The 20870-nt window shown below is 36.5% G+C and overlaps 1 protein-coding gene across 4 annotated transcripts in view; it reads left to right on the plus strand.

The window, feature by feature from the left end:
* LOC149555931 (5'-3' exonuclease family protein) overlaps positions 1 to 20870 on the plus strand; it is a 234784-nt gene that overhangs the window by 196871 nt on the left and 17043 nt on the right. For all 4 annotated transcript variants that reach the window (XM_089830036.1, XM_089830038.1, XM_089830039.1 and 1 more), the window contains 2 exons: positions 17452 to 17510; positions 17678 to 17722. In XM_089830036.1, coding sequence (XP_089686162.1) covers positions 17452 to 17510; positions 17678 to 17722 — 104 coding nt within the window. The remainder of the gene's footprint in view (positions 1 to 17451; positions 17511 to 17677; positions 17723 to 20870) is intronic.

Here is a 20870-nt window from a genome sequence, read left to right on the forward strand (position 1 = left end):
ATTTTAATATATTTTCTCACAAATATTTATGGAATTTGAGCATTGTGTGAGATTAGCTATTCATTCAGTTTTTGAAGAATTTCAAAAGAAACTTTGCAACACTATAGACATCTACAGGTTTGATATGAAGGTTCTATATTATGCTTTGCTAATAATGGAGTCTATTTATGTTTCGATTTTCTTAGAGTCTTTTTATTTCTTACCCCTCTCAGTTTGGTACTAAAAGACTTTTGCTCTTGAAGAACTTTCAATTTTATCAGAAGCAGAGACTTTATGTTGGTTCTTTTGATACATTAGTTGACCTAGTGTTTTCCATGGGGAACAATTTTATTATATGTTCTTCCTATTCTTGGTATGGTTTATCAGTGGGTGTTATAGTGTGAGTTGCCTACTTGTGTGTGTACCAGCAGCTGCCTCTCTATTTTGGGGGGTGTCTACGTATATAGTTTATATTTTTTTTCTTCTATATACCTGACCAATATTTTTGAGGATCGTTACTCTTGTGTTAGGATCAAAGGAAGGAAGATTAGACTTCAAAGAGAAGTATTATTTTATTTATATAACTTGAATAATTATTGTTCTTGTGATTGGGGATGAGAAAGTAGTATCATGTTCTAAGTAAAGTGTGCTTTTGTTCATGGGACATAATTTGTTTTTGTTCTTTGTGTAACCTATTCTTTATTAGTTTTATCCTCTATGTGGTCTGTTCTATGTTCTATTGTGAGTCACAAGGAACTCTTTAGCAGAGGTTGAAATCAGTATTACAATCATGTCGTGATCCTCAAGAGTAGAGGCTATAGATTATTAACGTGCAAGTTTTTGATTGATCAGTAATGATCATTATTTGTGCATGCAAAGTTACACTATGCTTGTGTAGGGATTTATTGAAATAATGGACTACAGGTTGGCATCAACATAATGAATATAATAAGGGGCTTTGGCATGATCTATATGGTATCAACATGTTGATGATTGATCGAATGATTAACCATAAATAAGTAGTTTTTTTTTTTAATGTTCTATGCCGTCAAATTTTTTTCTTTTTTCTTTTATGTTCTATGCCATCAATTATGATGCATATATTGAGTTGACTTTGTTTAATTGTTTGTGGTTAGACTAGCAGGTTATTTTGAAAGACCTCAATTTTTATTTATATGGTAGCATTTTTCTTGTGTAACAAATTTTGTTCATATGAATACTGGGATGCATTTTTTATATGTGTTGAGATCAAACTTCAAAGAGATAAGTATTCTATGATTTTTGTATCTACCTGCAAAAGAAAGTATACCTTTGCTTTGATCTCTATGATAAGCAAATCTTATGAGTTGTGATAAATATCTCATGGTTGCAAGATGCAATGGGATGGTGAGAGATTATGCAACGTTGTTTATAGCCTTGACTAAATTGATGCCACATCATTTAGAGAGGGAGACTATTCAGCTTCAGAGGGAGGTTATGTGATAGAGGGAGATGTCCAACCCTTTGCAAGTTTATGCAATAGTCAACCATCTGATTGTGGTGATTAAAGTTGTCCCTACTGAGAGGGAGAGTCTATTATTAAAGTTATCCCTGCTGAGAGGGAATCTTTGTTAAGAGAATTTCAGTTATTAAAGTTGTCCTTGTTGAGAGGGAGTCTTTGTTAAGAGAAAACCTTAGTTGCTGAGAGGGAATCTCTATTAAGAGAAACTCAGTTATTAAAGTTGTCCCTGTTGAGAGAGTTTGTGAAGATAAAATCTCAATTATTAATGCATTCTTCTCTAGGAGAAATTTGAGGTGAAAGCCCTTGTTCCACCCTCTACAAGTAGGTACGGTGGACCACCCTTTACAAGTAGGTATGGTGGAAATGTATTCTTCTCTTGGAGAAGTCTGAGGTGAAAGCCCTTGTTCTACCCTCTGCAAGTAGGTACACTGGGCCACCCTCTGTAAGTAGGCATAGTGGATGTAACAAACAAATTTTCTTAATAGAAAAGAAAGGAACTAAAATCTGTTTTCAAGTAGAAATGAAAGTAATACTTGAACTAACTTCCGAGACATTACATCTTATCATCCAGTTCATGGGATATTAACTGAAATAACGATTAACTGGAATATCATTCAAATGGAATTACCATTTCCTAATCATTTTTTGTATACAAGTAAAGTAAATTACTGCCATTTTTACTACGATGCAAGAGAAAACAAATGCATGGCAGGGATATAGAAAGAACATACAAAAAGGTAACTAGTGAGTCTTTAATAGGTTGTGCAAGTTTCAGCTTTCGGATAAGAGGAGAAGTATTGACTTAGGCTTAACCTCCCAACTACGGACCATATCCATCTCCACACAATCTTTTGAAAAGAAAGGTCCTCCCTACTCCGGGGCTAGGCTTGGGGTACTACTAGTCCAACCATCCAAGCAATACCAGTGTTTAGAATGTCCACACAATTATGGACAGACATGTCTGAATAACTAGCACTACCAACATCATGTAATTTTTAGAAGGGAAGCACACCTTTAACGACCTTGGCCAAGGTTTTTGGATGAGTTTTTAATACCCGATCACCACTGCTCGACTTGACAACAGAAAACAATATAAATGGACATGCATGAGCTATTAAATGATTCATTTTAAATTTTATATATATATATATATTGTATCACATCTGATTCTATTTCATGTTCTTGCAGATTTTTCTCTCAAGTCTTCACCCTCTTCCTTGGCCATACAATCGGGTGAGTCTTAGATGTTCAAATCCTAGAGTAATCCAACTCTTTTTGCTGAACCTCAACTGGTGTAAAGAATATTACAAAATTTCAGTATGTCATATCACAGTCTTTAAGACTTGAGAACTGATCTTAATGGACTTGCAAGGAATATAATTTGATTATGAAATCCATCAGTAAACAGAGATGTATGAATATATCATGTACATTTGATCTTGACTCAACATGAGAAGAATGGACTCATCGAATATCTATTCAATATCGCAATACAATAATAATGTACGGAATTCATGGATACATCTCCTACTAGTGTAAATTTGAATGCAATTATAAATATATAACAATTTATGATTGGAAAAGCTGACCACATAGCCTGATTTGGAAAACGTGGGCTTGGCTTGACTCTATGCAGCCGGTTCTTGTCATGAGCAACCAAAATGCAAAGCTCAGGGTAAAAGTGAACACGACTTGTCTTTGGTCATTCGCAGGAAAAATATAATGAAGAAAATGTAGGAGAGCAGAGGTATAACGTGCAGAAGAAGAATGATGTTTCGGTTCTCCCGACTTGCATAAATAAAAGAGGCATTCGGAATCATAAAGGCTTCCAAGAAGCCGTGACTCTATGATCGGTTATAAGAGAAGAAGGATCATCTTCTTGAATTTGTAATGTTCCCGTTATAAAATAAATCATTTATCAAAATATTGTTAATGGGTGGGCCGATTGATTTAATATATCTCAGACCCATTTTTATTTTGTTTCCATAGTTTGTATCGCTGTCGGATATCTTTGTACACTCTCAGAAATTTTCTCGACAAGTATTTAAGCACGGCTTATAGGTAGTCTTTAGGCATGCAATTTGAATTATTTTCTCTACATTGCGAATTCTGGTTGGAGTCCTCTGTTGTTCGACATTTTGAAAGTGAAAGACCTTCCCTATTTGGTTTATTCGGTTTCGGTAGGATTTAACCCTCACCTATTCGGTCACCTGTAACACTTCGCTCAAATCTGGAAATTCCAAGCACTATCTTTCGGCATATATTGAAGGAATTATTTGTATTCAAGTTTCTAATCTTGTATTTGTTCTACTTGTGTTTTGTATGAACGAATTTGCATTTGGACATTTCCATATGGTGCCCTCTTTGCCTGTATGGTCTTTAGTCTCCCACACCCCGTACCTTCCTTGCTTCTTCCATCCATTCACCGTACGGCTTGCTGTATGTCCTACCTGGTCATCACCCCGTACACCATTCTTACCATCTACCACGCCATAGTACTTCCCTTCCCATTCCCCTGTACGGCCATCTTGGCTCTCACCACACATCAATCTATCCTTAACCGTATGACCTGCATTATACGGCCTTTAGTTCATTCCCAAGACCATCCCACTATAGCATCCATATGACCATCCCCTTCATACCGTACAACCTTACATAGTTGTCGTACGACCAACTTCCTAGTACCGTATGACCGACATTTGTCATTGTATTTGATGTATTGTACAACCTCCATTCTCTCTGCACACATTGGAAGAAAAAATGTCCTTTCCTATTCCATCTAATTGGCATATTGTTTGGAGAAAGATTGTTGGTGAATTCGAGCATAGGAGCAAATCATTAGGGTGGTATCAGAGCGCTTCGATCCTACCAGCCTATGAATAGTGAATTAGAGTTTAGAGCCAGAAGAGACAAAGAACCCATTCCGTTGATAGAATGGCTGCCAAAACAAAAACAACAGCTGCCGAACTCGCGGCACTACTGAGAGAACTTGCAAAGAATCAGGCACAGATCATTGATACTGAGTGACTCATTGAAGAGACTCAAGAATTTGGCAGACAATAAAATATTCGAAGAACAAAATGGTCACAGTGCGGACTCGGTGTTGGGTAAAACAAACTCTCATCCAGCACGCTCTCGACCTTCCATGTCGTCTTTTCAGACACCAACCAGAGGGAAGCAACCAACCTTAGAAGAAATGCAAGAACAACTGAGAGAAGACTAGAAGAATGCGAATTATGAGGAAGATATATCTTACAAACATTATGTAGATCTAAGAATGAGATATTCGAGAGGCGGAAACAAAGGATATTTTAATGATGATCTTAGGAGAAAGTTAAGTAAAGTAAATTTGTCTCCATTTGACGGATCCAGATCCATCTTTGTGCAAGCGTGAGTAATGAAGGCCGATACTTACTTCCAGCTTAATCTCATGCTAAAAGAAAAAGCAATTAAATTTGCAGCATTGCACCTGGAGGGCGTTGCGCATGAATGGTGGCATCATGACATCATCATAGTGGGGCATATGATCAAATAAATACTTATGCGGAATTCATTGAGAGATTGATAGATCGATTTGATGGTAAAGATCTGGAACTCAATTTCAAAGATTTGGCACAGTTGAGACAAACCGAATTGATCGACCAGTACATTGCGGAATTTTAGAAACTCTTTGTTTTGGTCATAGACATTTTTGAAAGAAGACAGATAGTGCTCTTCATGGATGGACTGACAAAACCACTGAAAGGTTGGGTAAAGGGGTTCAATCCTACCACCCTATTGGAGGCCATTAAGAAGGCACAGAGTACGATATCATCATTGGCATCATCCCCATAAAGTTACTCACATTCCAAACCGCCAATGTTTTCGAGGGACAGAGATAAGAAACCTCCACCCAAGAAGTCGTCATTGGACAAAACCACTTGACAGGAGCTCTGAAGGAAGAAATTGTGTTTCAATTGCAAGGGACCTTGGGAGCCTGGCCACAGATGCCTCGGAAAAGGGAAGATCTATTACATTAAGGTCGTGTCTGATGATGAGGACGAACAAGAAGAAACACTCGTCGAAGACAACCAACATCACGATGACACCAACATGGTTAATTTGAATTGTACAGAAAGATTTGTAGCTTCAGTACGGCGCAGTAGAACTATTGTCCTAGCTGGTAGCCCGAGGTGCTTTGTGTTTCGTGTACGGGGAACCCTTCAAGGGCAAAGGGTTATGGTAGTGCTCGATAGCGGAGCTACTCTAAACTTCATAAACTCATCTCTGGTGAAGCGAAGGGGACTACCTACAGAGACACACGTAGGATTTCAAGTCAGGGTTGCCGGAGGGACTCTCCTACCCTGCACACACCTTGTTCCTCAGCTAAATTTCATAATGGTGAATCACACGGTGATCGAAGATTTCTTCATAGTGGATCTTGATGATATGGAGGTTATCTTAGGCATAGAGTGGATGGAGACACTTGATGAATACACTTAGAGTTTCAAACGGATGGACGTCACTTTTGTTGTCGATGGAAAGAAGGTTGTTCTCCGTGGAATGGTAAATGAAAGTTTGAAGGAAGTTTTTGCACATCGGATGGAGGCAATTTTTTGGCATGATGACGTTGTGTGGGTTGCACATTGTTTTGTCTCAACGAAACCTATAAAAGGGCAACAAACACCTTCCCAAGATTATGATCTCCAGAAAATTTTGAGCCACCATGATAAAATTTTTATAGACATTCCTCCGGCATGCCACCGCATCGAGGGTTTGAACATACTATTGAATTGGAAGCAGGAGCCAAACCGGTCATAACCACACCATACTGCCATCCCAAGAAATTCAAAGATGAGATTGAAAAGACGATTCAGGAATTGCTAGAGAAAGGATGGATCCATCCTAGTTCTAGCCTTTTCGAGTCATCAGTGGTATTGGTCAAAAAGGACAAGACGATGTGTATGTGTGTGGACTACTGTACGTTGAACAAAAAAAAAAGAATAGATATCCCATTCCAAGGATAGATGAGTTGTTGGATGAATTGCATGGCGCAGTCTTTTTTTTGAAAATAGATCTCCATTTCAGATACCATGAGATCTACATTAGGGAGGAAGATGTGAAAAAAAGGGCTTTTCATTGTCACTACGAGCATTATGAGTTCCTGATCATGCCATTAAGATTGACAAATGCACTTGCTACATTCCAATCATGCATGAATCGTATCTTCAACAAACAATTGCGTAATACTTATTGGTATTTTTTGACGATCTTATTTATAGCAGGACATGGGAGGAACACCTGAAGCATTTGGATGTAGTCATAAGGATCATGAAGGAGCAGTCTTTGTTCGCCAAGCAATCCAAGTGTGAATTTTGTATGATAGAAATATTGTACCTGGGGCATGTCATCAGTAAATATGGAGTTCAAGTTCATTAGCAGAAGATTCAAGCTATCCTTGATTTGCCTTCTCTAAAATCACTCACGGATTTGCGAGGTTTTTTTGGACCGTGCAGTTATTACTGGAGGTTTGTTAAAAGCTTCTCTCAGCTTAGCGCACCCTTAACAGATCTGACAAGGAAGGGGTCTTTCCAGTGGAATGGAAAGGCACAATTGACTTTTGATAAGCTGAAAAAGGCAATGAGGACTTGTCCCGTACTCGCATTACCTAATTTCACTCAACCGTTCATTTTGGAGTGCGATGCATCCGAAGAAGGCATTTGCGAGGTATTGATGCAAGAAAGACACCCCATAGCTTATGAGAGCAGGAAACTTACACAAACAAAATGCCTATATTCCATCTACGACAAAGAAATGTTGACCATCGTACATGCACTAACCAAGTTCCGACAGTATCTGGTAGGTGCCAAGTTTGTCGTCCGCACTGATCACAATAGTTTGAGATATTTTCTAGAGCAATAAGATTTGAACGAGAGGCAACAAAAATGGGTAAGCAAGGTTCAAGCCTTTGATTTTGACATTGAATATGTAAAAGGAAAGAACAATGGTTGCAGATGCTTTGTCCAGGAAACCTAACATCTGCTTACAAACCCAAATTTTAGCTTACTAGAAAGCACATCTGTTGGTAGAATATTCCAAAAACACATTTACCTGTGAGCTAATGGATGGCAACACCAAGGATGATTGGTTCAAAGTGGTGGATGACATTATCTATTGTAAGAATCAGATTTTTTAGTACCAGAATCCAAATTGAAGCAGAAAATCTTGAAGGAAGTACATGACTCACCCTTGGCAAGACACCCGGGTTTCCTAAAAACTTGCAAAAGTCTCCAGGAGAGATTTTCATGGAAAGGACTTAAAGGGGACCTTTTGCAGTATGTAAGAGAGTGTGCGGTCTGCGAACAAACCAAATCCGAACATACTCTACTTGCCAAGTTACTGCAACCTCTGCCAATTCCAGAACATAAGTGGGAAAGTATCTCGATGGATTTCATAACAAGACTTCCGAAGGTGAATGGAAAGGATTGTATTTTCGTGGTTACCCAGAAAACATTGTCAGTGATCGAGATGGGCGATTCATCAGTATCTTCTGGATAGAGTTGTTTCGATTGGCAAGGACAGAATTGTCGCCAAGTACTAGTTACCACCCTCAGACAGACGGATGAATGGAGATTGTGAACAAGTGGCTCGAAGGTTACCTTCGAAACTATGTTTCAACACAACAATGGACTTGGGTCGAGTGGATACATCTAGGAGAATATTGTTACAATAACACGTATCACATGTCCATTGGGATGACACCATTTAAAGCTCTATATGGGTACGAATCCCTCTCCTTCATTGACACAATGCTGGGAGATAGTCGCACACCGAGGGTGCGGGATTAGCTTCAGGAGGGACAAGACATCCTATGATACCTAATGGAAAACCAACAACGCGCACAGAATCAACAAAAGATGAACGCCGATAGACATCGAATGGAGAGGAGTTTCGAAGTGGGGGAGATAGTCGCAAAATTTTGGGACGAGAGGATTGTAATGTTCCCGTTATAAAATAAATTGTTTATCAAACTATTGTTAATGGGTCGATTGATTTAATAGATCTCAGACCCATTTTTATTTTGTTTCTGTAGTTTGTGTCGCTGTCGGCTATCTTTGTACAACCTTAGAAGTTTTCCTAACGGGTATTTAAGCACGGCTTGTAGGTAGTCTTTAGGTATGCAATTTGGATTATTTTCTCTGCATTGTGAATTCCGGTTGGAGTTCTCTGTTGTTCACCATTTCGGAAGTGAAAGACTTTCCCTATTTGGTTTATCCAACTTCAGTGAGACTTAACCCTCACCCTATTCCATCGCCTGTAACACTTCGCTCGGAGCTGGCAAATCGGAGCATTATCTTTTGGCATATATTGAAGGAATTATTCGTATTCAAGTTTCTAATCTTGTATCTCTTCTACTTTTGTTTTGTATGAATGAATTTGCATTTGTATCATGTGGCATCCAACATTTCCGTACAGTCCCCTCTTTGCCCGTACGGCCTTCATTCTCCCACACATCTTCCACCACACCCCATACCTTCCTTGCTTCCTCCATCCATTCACCGTACGGCTTGTTGTACGAACTACCTGGTCATCACCCTGTACACCATTCTCACCATCTACCACGCCATCGTACTTCCCTTCCCATTCCCCCGTTTGGCTCACCATACGGCAATCTTGGCTATCACCACACATCAATCTATCCTTAACTGTACGGCCTGCACTATATTGCCTTTGGCTCATTGCCGAGACCATCCCACTGTAGCATCTGTACGGCCATCTCCTTCATATCGTACGTCCTTACATAGTTGTCGTACGACCAACTTCCTAGTAGGGTACGACCGACATTTGTCATTGTCTTTGATGCACTGCACGCGACAAACCGTATGGCCTCCATTCTCTCTACACACATTGGAAGAAAAAATGTCCTTTCCTATTCCATCTAATTGCCATATTGTCTAGAGAAAGATTGTTGGTGAATTCAAGTACGGGAGCGGATCATTACAAAATTACTAATAAAATTGCCAAGTGTACATTCTCGCCTTATAAGAGGAAGATAAATAAATATGAAAGAGAACTTGAAGGTTATCTAATCAAAAGGATAATTTATAAAGTTATATACATACTTATATATTTGCACATATATACATTACTATGATGGCATAATATTTAATATTTATCCAAGGTTGTACCTACTAAGGTATGCATATCTAGATATGTGTATTTTAATAGATATAATTTTGTATAAATTAATACTATGGTGTCACCTTATTTTTATATCTATGTGCACTTGCATAAATATGTATTATATTGAATTGATGAGAATGTCAACGATAAGCCATTAAAGGTATGTACTTTAATTAAGTTAAAATGTTTAATGTTTTAATGTTTATCTAATAGCTCATGTATGTCCAACGATTGTATTCAGCTATACAAGTCGCTAGGTCCTTACCAAAACAATTAAAGGTCATATCTGTCAATCAGATAAATGGACTAAAGTAGTACCCCATTCCGTAGATCCCATTAGGCAATGCTTCCCCCCTTTGTTTGCTCTTGCAATCACCTATGCAACATTTTTCACAATAATAACATGGTGATTGCAACATTTTCCACAATAATAACAAGTTCCATGATAAATCCATAATAACAATTAACATAGATATTAGTAAGGAATTTAGTTAATAACCATAATTTTGAAACAAAGCAACTACTAACTACTATCATCATCATATGACAAATAACGGATAACGACCATCATCATTAAACAGTTATACAAAATAATTGATGACAACCCGTTTCATAAGATACAACGGTTATATTTAACTACCTTTTTCACATGAATAGGAAAGAAAAATCCATTCAACTCAATGGCTATAATAATTTAAATTAGGTCAAAATTTGGGATTTAACATACCCTTCCCGTTATGTTTTCATTGCTCTCGATGAATATCATAACAAAACTTAAAAATAATATTGGTCCAAATCATTATAGCTAAAAAAAAAGAATTGAAAATAAAAAGTTCAAGCTCTAGCCCTGGAGAAAAGATGGGGGTACTTTTTTGGAAAATCTCATTGTAGTCTTCCCAAGTAGCATTATCCTCTGCATATTGATAAACCACTGGACCTTGCACTGAGTCACATCTCGATTTCGTAAGCATAGCTTACACACCTCGAGTATTCTTTGTGGTTCTATTTCCACCACCCTTGGATCTCAAACCTGCAGTAGGTTTCAATCAATTATATGATCATGATGAGTGATATATTTTTCTTAAGATATGACACATGAAAGATGTCATGCATCCTAGCAAGAGCTGGAGGTAGGGCAATTTTGTAGGTCACCGGGTTCATGATTTCCAAACTTGATGGTACTCTTTTGAGGTTTTACTTTTAATAGCACCTTTTCTCCCACTAAGAATTCTCTAGGTTTCCCTTTTGCATTTGCATATCGTTAGCTTCTTTCAATCTTTGACGAATTTGTATTACTTGTTCTTCCATCTCCTTGAGCATTTCGGATCCAACAATTATTTTATCCTCTAGTCGATACCAGCTTACAAGAGCTCTACATTGCGACCATATAAAGCCTCAAAGGGGGCCATTTTAATGGTGAATTGATAGGAATTATTATAAGAAAATTCCACCAAGAGTAGTTACATTTCCCACTAGTATTGCCGATCCATACAATAAACTCTTAAAAGATCCTCCAAAACCTGGTTTACTCTTTCTGTTTGACCATCAGTCTCGGGATGATAAGCTGAGCTGATATTTAGCTTAGTTCCCAATGCCGAAAATAATGTTTGCCAAAATTTGGAGGTTATCCTCGCATCCCTATCTAAGATAATTTTCATTGAATTCCATGTATCCTAAAAATCTACTTTATAAGTTTGTGAGCGATTTCTAGTGCTCCATCGATTAGGTTTCCCGGTATGAAGTGAGCAACCTTACTCAACCTATCCACCACTACTAAGATGGTGTTGTGTCTATTCCTTGTCATAGGTAATCCTTGTACAAAATCCATGGAAATTATCTGCCATTTCCACTCTGGTACTTAATTTGGATGCAAAAGGCTAGCTTGGTAATGATGTTCTTCTTTTACTCTTTGGCATTCCAAGCATCTTGCCAAAAAAATTGTTATTTCTCTTTTCATTCCCTTCCAAAGATATAGTGGTTTTATATTTGACAACATTTTAGTCACTCTAAGGTGTCCTAAATAAGGAGCTGAATGGGATTCCTCTAGAATCACTCTTTGAAGTTCAGGTTTGTTGGGTATATAAGTTCTGTCAAGATATCTTAACAATCCATTTTCATCTATTCTAAATTCTAAATACCTGGGATCTTGTGGGTCTCTGATGAGAGCTTGGCATAAAATTCATCATGTTCTAGATGTTCAGTACCCGATCTCTTAATTTGAAATCTATCACAGCCATTGCAGAAATGTCTCCTTCTGCTTAAGGCATTTGCTACCTTGTTTTCCTTACCCTTAATATAGTTAATATCAAATTCGTAATCTGCTAGAAATTCCAGCCATCTCCTTTGTCTAGTGTTAAGGTTGGGTTGAGTAAAAATATATTTTAGACCATGTTGATCGGATCGAAAATTGAAAGTTTTCCCAATCAAGTAGTGTCTCCACATTTGGAGGGCATGTACTATAGCTGCTAGTTCCAAATCGTAATTCTTCAACTTCCTTGACTCATATGCAATCACCTGTTCATCCTGCATTAGCACAGCTCCTCCTTCCTCCCCTGATGCATCAATTATGACTACAAATTTCTTTTGTGGGTTGGGCACTCTTAGTATAGGTGCAGTAGTTAATTTTTCTTTCAATTACTCAAAGGCTGATTGACATTTTTCAGTCCATAAAAATTTCTTTCCCTTCCTCTAAAGTAAGTGATCGGATGTGCTTATAAAGTAAATGATAAAGTAATATTGTATCACTTTACTCTATGTACTTATAAAGTAACTATGGTGGATTATGTTATGTTGAGATAACACACGTTATGTGAACTTATCATCTTTGGTTGTGGCTATGTATGAATGCTTGACTAAAGATCTCTCTTGATAAGAGGGAGTGTTGAAGTTTGTAGCTGTGATGGAGATCTTACTCTCTAATTTTATGAGATAGAAATATGTTTCTTATGACTGTTATGGTCATCTTTAGCAAAAAGAGATATTTGTGATTAGATTCAAGTTAATTTTATGCAAAAAGTCATGTTGTACATCATGCGAAGAGGTATGCATATGGAAATGTGAAGTGTTAAATATGTGGAAATATGAAGGGTCTTATTTTTGGGACTCAAAGAGACCTTCATGTGAAAGATGAAGAGTCTTTTGCAATCTATTTATATGATTGCTTGATATATTACAAATCAATGAAGTGGAAAGTCATGCACTTGAATATTTAATAATCAATAAAATATATGATTGCTGGTGCGGCTGGGTTTTTCCCTTCTTGTGGAAGGGTTTTCCCAAGATAAATGCTTTGTGTGTTTTTTGTATTGTATGTACTCTTTTGTTTGTTGTTTATCTCTATTTCTGGGATAAAACGTTAACAGGAGGGAGTGTTAACATTAGTGTAGTTTCAGTTAGATAAAATTGTTTATATATATATATCACATTCTTAATCATGATAATGAGCAAATGTCATTGATAGCTAATGAGAGTTAAAGAGACATGTCTCTTCGGAGACACACCTTTTAATATCAAATACATACGCATTGAGAAGGTAACTTGAAACACATAGAAAACTACAAGTGCTATTACAAGTTACAACAATGACAGTTTGAAATTGCAAAACCAATGAAACTAAACACATAAAAACTTAGAAATCAAAACTTGGACATTGGATGCCAACTGTTTGACAAAACGTCAAAAGGTCAAAATAGAGTCTTTTAAGGGTAGAAACACAAGGGGTTCTTACAGTGGTATTAGAGATTGCATGCAAAGTATTGTACAAGATGTCAAACATCTGAAATTGATAACCCAAATCAGATTTAAGACTATCCTTGTGTGGGGATATTATAAACAACATGTCCCCCCTCTTTGTTTTCAAATGTTTAATATCACCATGCAACTATCATTTCCTAGTAAACATAACAATGTAATAATTGTAATTGTTCTCTCTTTTTTAAATTTCTTTTAACAACCACTTTGCATCAACCATGCACTACTTAGTTGAACATGAAATATGAAAAAAAAAAACTTGTAATTTTTTATTTGAACAAAAGTTTAACGGTTGTCATCAATCAACATTTGTAATCATCAATGGACATATTTAATGATTGCACTTGACTATGGATAGTTATTGCATTCAGAGACTAGAGTATGTCACAGAACAAGATAGTACTTTATTCATATAAGCAGAATATACAATCACGAGTACAATAATGATGATCCATAGTTAAATCGGACGATATACATATATATCCTGAAGGGGTGACTCAACTGTCACACAACCTTTTGGATACTAACTAATCCGGTCGGCTGTTTTATACTTTGCCGATAACAGAGAGGGGGCAGCATCACTTCCTTCATAGAGAATCCGTAGATATGGTGGAGAATTAATGATAGAGTTTAAAGAGATCTAGAAGGCATTGATTGTGTACAAGGCATACAACAAATAATATACAAACCTTGTACATCAGTTAATTTGTGGCACGATTTTACCAACCTCCTTGATTACATGGGTCAGCTGATCAATCATGATAGAGACAAGGGGGAGACACTTCAATGTAAACAAGCTTCTTAGACTTTGCACACTGAAGAAAATCCTTTTGTGTATGATTGAAGCATGGTTTAACAAGGTCTTTTAAGATGGTATGCAAACCGAGATGACTTTATGTACTCCCTCTTGTTCCTGGAATGGTCAAGAGATGCCCAATTTTCCATTGGCTGTCTTGGGGAATCAGGATGACAAGGAGTCTCATGGTTAGCCATTGCTCAAGGACTGTGCTTGGGATGTTCCATCCAACAGGTGGAGTTGGAGGGATGGTGGGAAGACATGTTCTCTTGATCATTTCCTACACAAGCAAATGTACCCGGGGACATTGATGCAGAGAACAGCAACAAAGAAAACATTTTTCACAACAAATCTTGATTCATTGCAAGCATAGCTTCAATCTAGGACCATGATTCATTCTTAGTGAACTTAATCAAGCAACTGGATGCACATTCGCCAAAACAAGCATGGGATCTCGGACTTTTCAACCCTTTTACAACACATTTTGATGAAATGAAAACAAACACCATTCCAATCATGCCAATACAGTATGTTCTTGTTAGACATATAAATAGATAAAATGACATGCTTCTCTTTAGAGTCTAGATGCACGAAGAGCATTTTTGATTAATCTTGTTTCAACCCACCTAAGGGCAGACATCACGCAACTTCTATAACACCTAGGATTATATTCAAACAAGTGTTAACTTGAGAAGATCCAAAATAGAATATTCACTTAACAAACCCTCATGAAACTATGGTTTTTAGACTGTCTGACTGTGAAATACAAAGAATAGTCACTAATAACTTTCACAAAACAAATGACTAAGCCAATCCCTTCAGTGAGATTGAAGGTAACATAGATATAGAACTTTTTCCCCAATTTTCATCAAGATTTGACAGTGGAAAATAAAGTTACAGATTGTTTTCAAAAAACTGGAAACCCTAGTGTCCGAATTGGTCTGTTAGAAAGATTGCCTTATTAGACCAGTCAAACAATCTTTTCTTTGAGATTGGTTAGAATAATAAACATCTTCAAATATTTTGTCTTTCCATCCATGTAAGTCTCCGACGCTCTGAACATATTTTGTTTTTCCTTCTTTCTTATTATCTTTCCTTGTTTTGCGTGTTCCCCTTCCCCATCTCTTTTACTTTTATCTCCATTTGTTGTAGCTGGATCTGCATATTTTACTTTTACAGTCTTGCAGTCTCTCATCCTGATGATGGATCACAGAGGGTGATCCGAAACGTTGATGCTAAAAAAACAGACACAGTTGAATCTAGAAACATATATTACATAAAATAACAACTGTTTATACAAGAAAAACAGGGAAAAAATGGTGCTAAAATCAAGTTTCTTTTGTTCAATTCTTCTCCCAACCTCTGCATTTGAGTTGGGAGGCCATATTTTACCTTTACAACCAATTTCAACTGTTACAAGTAACCAAAAAACCATTTTGTTAATGATTACGAAAATTGCTTGACAACTTTGAGAAAATTGCTTCACAACTTTTGTGCAACTTTTATAACAACTTGACCTCAGACTCTCCAAAATGGATCAAAATGATCCCAATGGTCTTAAATAATCTTATTACATCCCAAAACACGTAAACACACTAAAACCGAAATGTGACATAATGCACGCGTATGAGGCTCCTAATGCCCCTACATCAAACATTCCCACCAAGGTTGACACTTAAGGGATCATGGGTAGACCCGTCCTTGATTCCATGTCTTGATGACATCCCTGTCCCGGACTTTCTAGATTTTATGGGGCAGAAAGTCTTTTGGAGCTTGGTTTAGTATTAAAAAAGTAATCAGATATTAGATAGTATTCAAATATTACTGTTATCAGATTAAAGAAGAAATTAACTTTATTTCTAGTATTTTCAAATTCTAATATTGTAACCCTCATATTTAATATTTTTCAGTCCTTTTCAAAATTGAAAATAAAAATATTTATTAAAATAATATTAATCTATTAGATAATACAAACGATAAGATAGGCAAGAGCCTACAAGGCAACGGTAACTTTTGAGCCTCTCATGTGGGAGGTCTTGGGTTCAAATCTACCCTCACTTAACAAATAATAATATTTAATCTAGGCTTCGGCCATTTATTGATTAAAAAAAATAAAAATAAAAAATAAAAATGATTAAGATTAAATGTCATAAATTAAAGTTATAATATGAAATTCTTAATATTTAAAAAAAAAAGAAGAAGATTAGTCTTAGCTAAAAGTCAGAACCCTAACCATCAATAACAAAAAGAATGATGATTTCATGGTAGCGAAAATAACTACCTTCACCTTGGATTTTGTTGCACTACATTTTATCTGATTTACAGGGGTTGTTCAAGAAATATTTTTCCTAAGGCCTTGCATTTATTTGAGAAGTGATTTCTTTCGCAGATTCAGTAATCAGATCGAATCATAAACAGAATGTAGTTCACAATAATTGGAGAGAAGTTTGTGTAGGCACAATGGAGTTTCAAAACAAAATTTAGGTTAGAAATGCATTTTCAGAAAGGACTTGGCTCTACAAACAGAGCAAAGTACTCAAAAAACCTTGCCTTCTCTTCGTTGTTGCTTGAATGCTCCACAGCACAGATCTTTTTCTGCATGGAAATGCTTTGCTACTTGAAATAGATCACTGCCACTACTTGAATTCATTTTCTGAGGGTTTCAGGGGTTAATAGCTCCAAAAAGTGATTATTTTTATTGCATAATATAAAATGCATCACATAAAAAAGAAAAAAAGAAGAGAAGTGACTTGGTGACACTGCATGGACAACTTGAATACTGTATCCTGCCCTGTTCGGCACAACCAGATTTCGTGTTTGTTTTTGTATATGGACATATACTGTATCCAGGCTGTGACCAAGTGTATCGTACCCATATGTGTACTTGGTACATCAATGTGTGTGCACAAAATGAGGGAATTGCTGATACCTGCCATACTGGATGCCAATGTTAGTACTTTTTCTAGTGCGTCCAGAATCCTGCAATCTCATATACTATCCACTATGTGAATACAAATACAAATGCTGATCGCTAGAAGAAAAGTTTAGTGGCATATATATATTCAAAAGATGTCTAATCTCAAAGGCCATTTATGATATATCTTGTATAAACATTATTTATTGATAGAATAGATTAGAACCATTCGCCATAAGTCATTTTTCATATGAACTATTTTTCTCTGCTTGATGCTTGAGAGAACATTATCTTCTGTCAAAATTGATGTTGCTTCAGAATATTATAGTTTGCTGGACATATTGCCAGGTTCATTGGAGAATCTATTTCAAAATATTGATAAAGTACCAGAACGGAATATTCAAGAGGTAAATTATTGGCTTCAAATCCATCTCAAGTAGAGTCTAAAATTAGTTTGAGTTTGGGCATGACATTTGTATTCGATTAGTTTTTAAGCTTTTAATCACACAGAAAGAGAGTATAGCCTGAACTGCCTTATGAAGGCTAACAGCATTCCATTGTTGTAATTTAACAGGCCTTGTTATCTGATAATGGTCAAGCATTTCTTAGCAAGGACTTGGTAACATTGGACACTTCCTCACTTTTTTTTTATACTAATGCTTTCTTCTAGTACAATTGTCATTTATTATTTTCAGGATTGTGATTTTTGTTCTGAGATGCAGCAAAACTTGCAGATTGTCATATATTCATTTAAAGCAATCCATCCTTCTTTTCAAAGGGGTAAACTATGTATTATGGAAAGTAGAACCAACATATATATGTACAATATAATGTTAAACCCACCAGGTATTGATGATGGGAAAAAATTGAATAAAGAACAACTCAGAAAGTAGAATAGAACATGGCATTTAGTCACCATCAAAAAAGTGTAATACAAAATTCTTCAAATTTATCTGATACTTACAGCAATACAACTCAAGGAGAATATCAAAGAGAGATCCTGAAAGCTAGTGGAAATCCAACTACATGTTTGTTGAAATATGATAGTGTAGGCATCAAACAACCTTGGTCATGTCGATCAGTCATGAACCCTCCAATAGCTAATTCACATGTCTGTTTTAAATGATTACCCATTTAACATGAACATTCTTCTACTCCATGAGTCATTCTTAAATGTGAATTTTGAAATACAACAAATCCATCCACTAGTTTTTTCCCATATCTTTTTCCCATTGCTTTCTCTACAGAAGGTTGACACTTCTATGGGTACAAATAAACTCTTGTGTTGGTGTGTCTGTTGAAAATCATGAACTAACCAAATGAGGACTGGCTTAGTTTTTCTAATAAAATAATTTTAATATATTATTTTTTCCTTTTTTCTTTTGGTAAATTGCAACCTTGGGGATGCTCCCATTTATACTAACAACTTCCTAGCATTTAGATTCTACCTTCCTAAATACATAAACTAACTTATAATGTCTAGTAGCCTATAATAAAAGGAAATAAGGAGAAACATAGTTCAAAAAAAATTGCAAAGGCCCTTTAGTAGTTCTCCAAGTTGGTACAAGAAAATTTTATTGACCAGTGCATGCAGTCTGCCTTTGCCAAACCCAATGTCTTGTTTAAGAAACTGACACGCTTGACAACTTTTTAACACCTCTAGAACATCAAAGCCAATTGACTGGAGGAAATAGACGGGAACCAGTTCACTGTGTCATCTCTAGCCTAGAGCGGGCGAAAATCAACAAGAAAGGAGCACCAATGCCAAACCAATTAACTCAACAATTTGTTTAAAGTTAAAACCACCCAGAAACTATATTTTGACTAGAATTGTAGCCACACTCCTCACATTGTCCTCAAACTCCCTTAGAACCAAATAACAACCACAAACATAGAAGCAATATCTTAGTTCACCCTATACCTTTGTGTAATGTCCCCACTATTAGGGTTGGTTTGAAATACTAATACCTGCAAAATAAATGTTAGGTTTAAATACTAACAATTATAGATATACTATTCTTGCCATAGTTCTGGCCATTATCTCATTCTCATCTAGCCATTCATCTCTTGCACTGGCACCATAAGCCATTTATACGAGAGGACACATCTCTTGTACTGGCACTATGAGATTTTTGTGAATTCCAACTTAGCCATTTATATATAGGTGTGTGATGTCCCTATACTGATACTATTATTCTTCTAATTTCCTTCAGACAATATTTAGACTCAATAATTAAATTATATTTCTATATACCATTTCCTAGAGTACTTTGCCAATACCTTTATATATATATATATATATATATATTTGTGTGTGTATATGTCAAAGTAATGAGACTCGGACTCAGCTCGGACTTGGCAAGGGTAACTTGACTCGTGACCCGGCTCTGACTCATGACCCAGCTTGGCGGTGACTCGGCAAAGTGAAAAAACTTCAAAATTTTGAGATTTTTTAGGATTTAAAAAACATTCCATGCACCCATTATTGAATAAAGCGTAAAGACACAATAACATCATTAAATAGAAGATAATTTGATCATAATGCCCATACTTAAAGTTAAAACTTAAAAGTCAAACATCAATTACATAAGTACAATACTACAAAGGTAAATTGCTAAATACTATATTACTAGTAATTAAAGTTTAAAGTTTAAACAGTAGCTGAAGCCTAAAGGAAATATTATAAAAGTAAAAGTGTAAAACATAGAATCATATATAAAATGATAAATGCATGCAAACTGTCAAAATGTATACGTATTATGTATTATGAAATCCAACACATCAAGATTCAATAGTCATCATCAAATTCAAATGTTCCAAATTCTAATCATATATTAAGTTAAAACAAGACTATAAGTCTACAGCTATGGCTCCTAGTCAGAGTCCTCATCATCATCCTCATCCTCATCCTTATCCTCATCCTCAACCTCAGGCTCAGTATAATCTATAAAATGCCTCTTAGTAAGGCGTCTAAGGTAGGTCCTGGATGACTCAGTAGCCATAGCTTCAACTTGTGAGGTGCCTCTAGGATCAATTGTAGTCTCTGCCTCCGCCTCTGCCAATGTTTGTGAGGTGCCACTAGGAACAACTAGAGCTCTCTGGTCCTCTACTACCATAGCCACAGCCTCAGCCTAGCGCTCTCTATCTGCCTGGTCAAGCCACTGTAGGTCCTCATCATCATAGACAGGATCAGAAGCTTCAGTGATCCACTCAGATTTTGGATCAACCTCCTCTAGAGCAATCGGAGAGGTGTCACTATCCAAAATCTCCTTGATCCTAATGCGCAGGTTGTAGTGCACAAAGACTAGCCTATTCATTTTCTCCACAGACAACCTATTATGCCTCTTCGAGTGGATGTGCTCAAACATGCTCCAGTTGCGCTCACATCCAGAAGTGCTACTTGGCTGGCTCAAAATGCGAATGGCAATTTGTTGAAGGTTTTTGGTTGAAGGCCCAAACATTTGCCACCATCTATCTGAATTTTGAAAAAAAGACAACAAAAAAATATTAGTCTCATTTCAAAATTTGAACCTTAAGTTTAAAGCTAGAAATTTAGAAACTAGATTGTATAAGGCTTAAGCTGCAATTTTTACTTGGCTGCAATTTTATATGACCTTCTTTGCAAATTTGACTTGAAAAAATGGCCCCTGATGCATTATTATAGGCATCCATTTCAAGCAATATATCTGTGGGATTAGGGGACATCTTCGATATCACTGTGTATAGGCCACTAAGAACCTCCTCATCCGCCTTGAAATCATCACGGA

Source organism: Cupressus sempervirens, chromosome 5 (assembly GCF_028749045.1).
Source record: "Cupressus sempervirens isolate cs-2001-9-10 chromosome 5, ASM2874904v1, whole genome shotgun sequence".
Classification (NCBI taxonomy): Eukaryota; Viridiplantae; Streptophyta; class Pinopsida; order Cupressales; family Cupressaceae; genus Cupressus; species Cupressus sempervirens.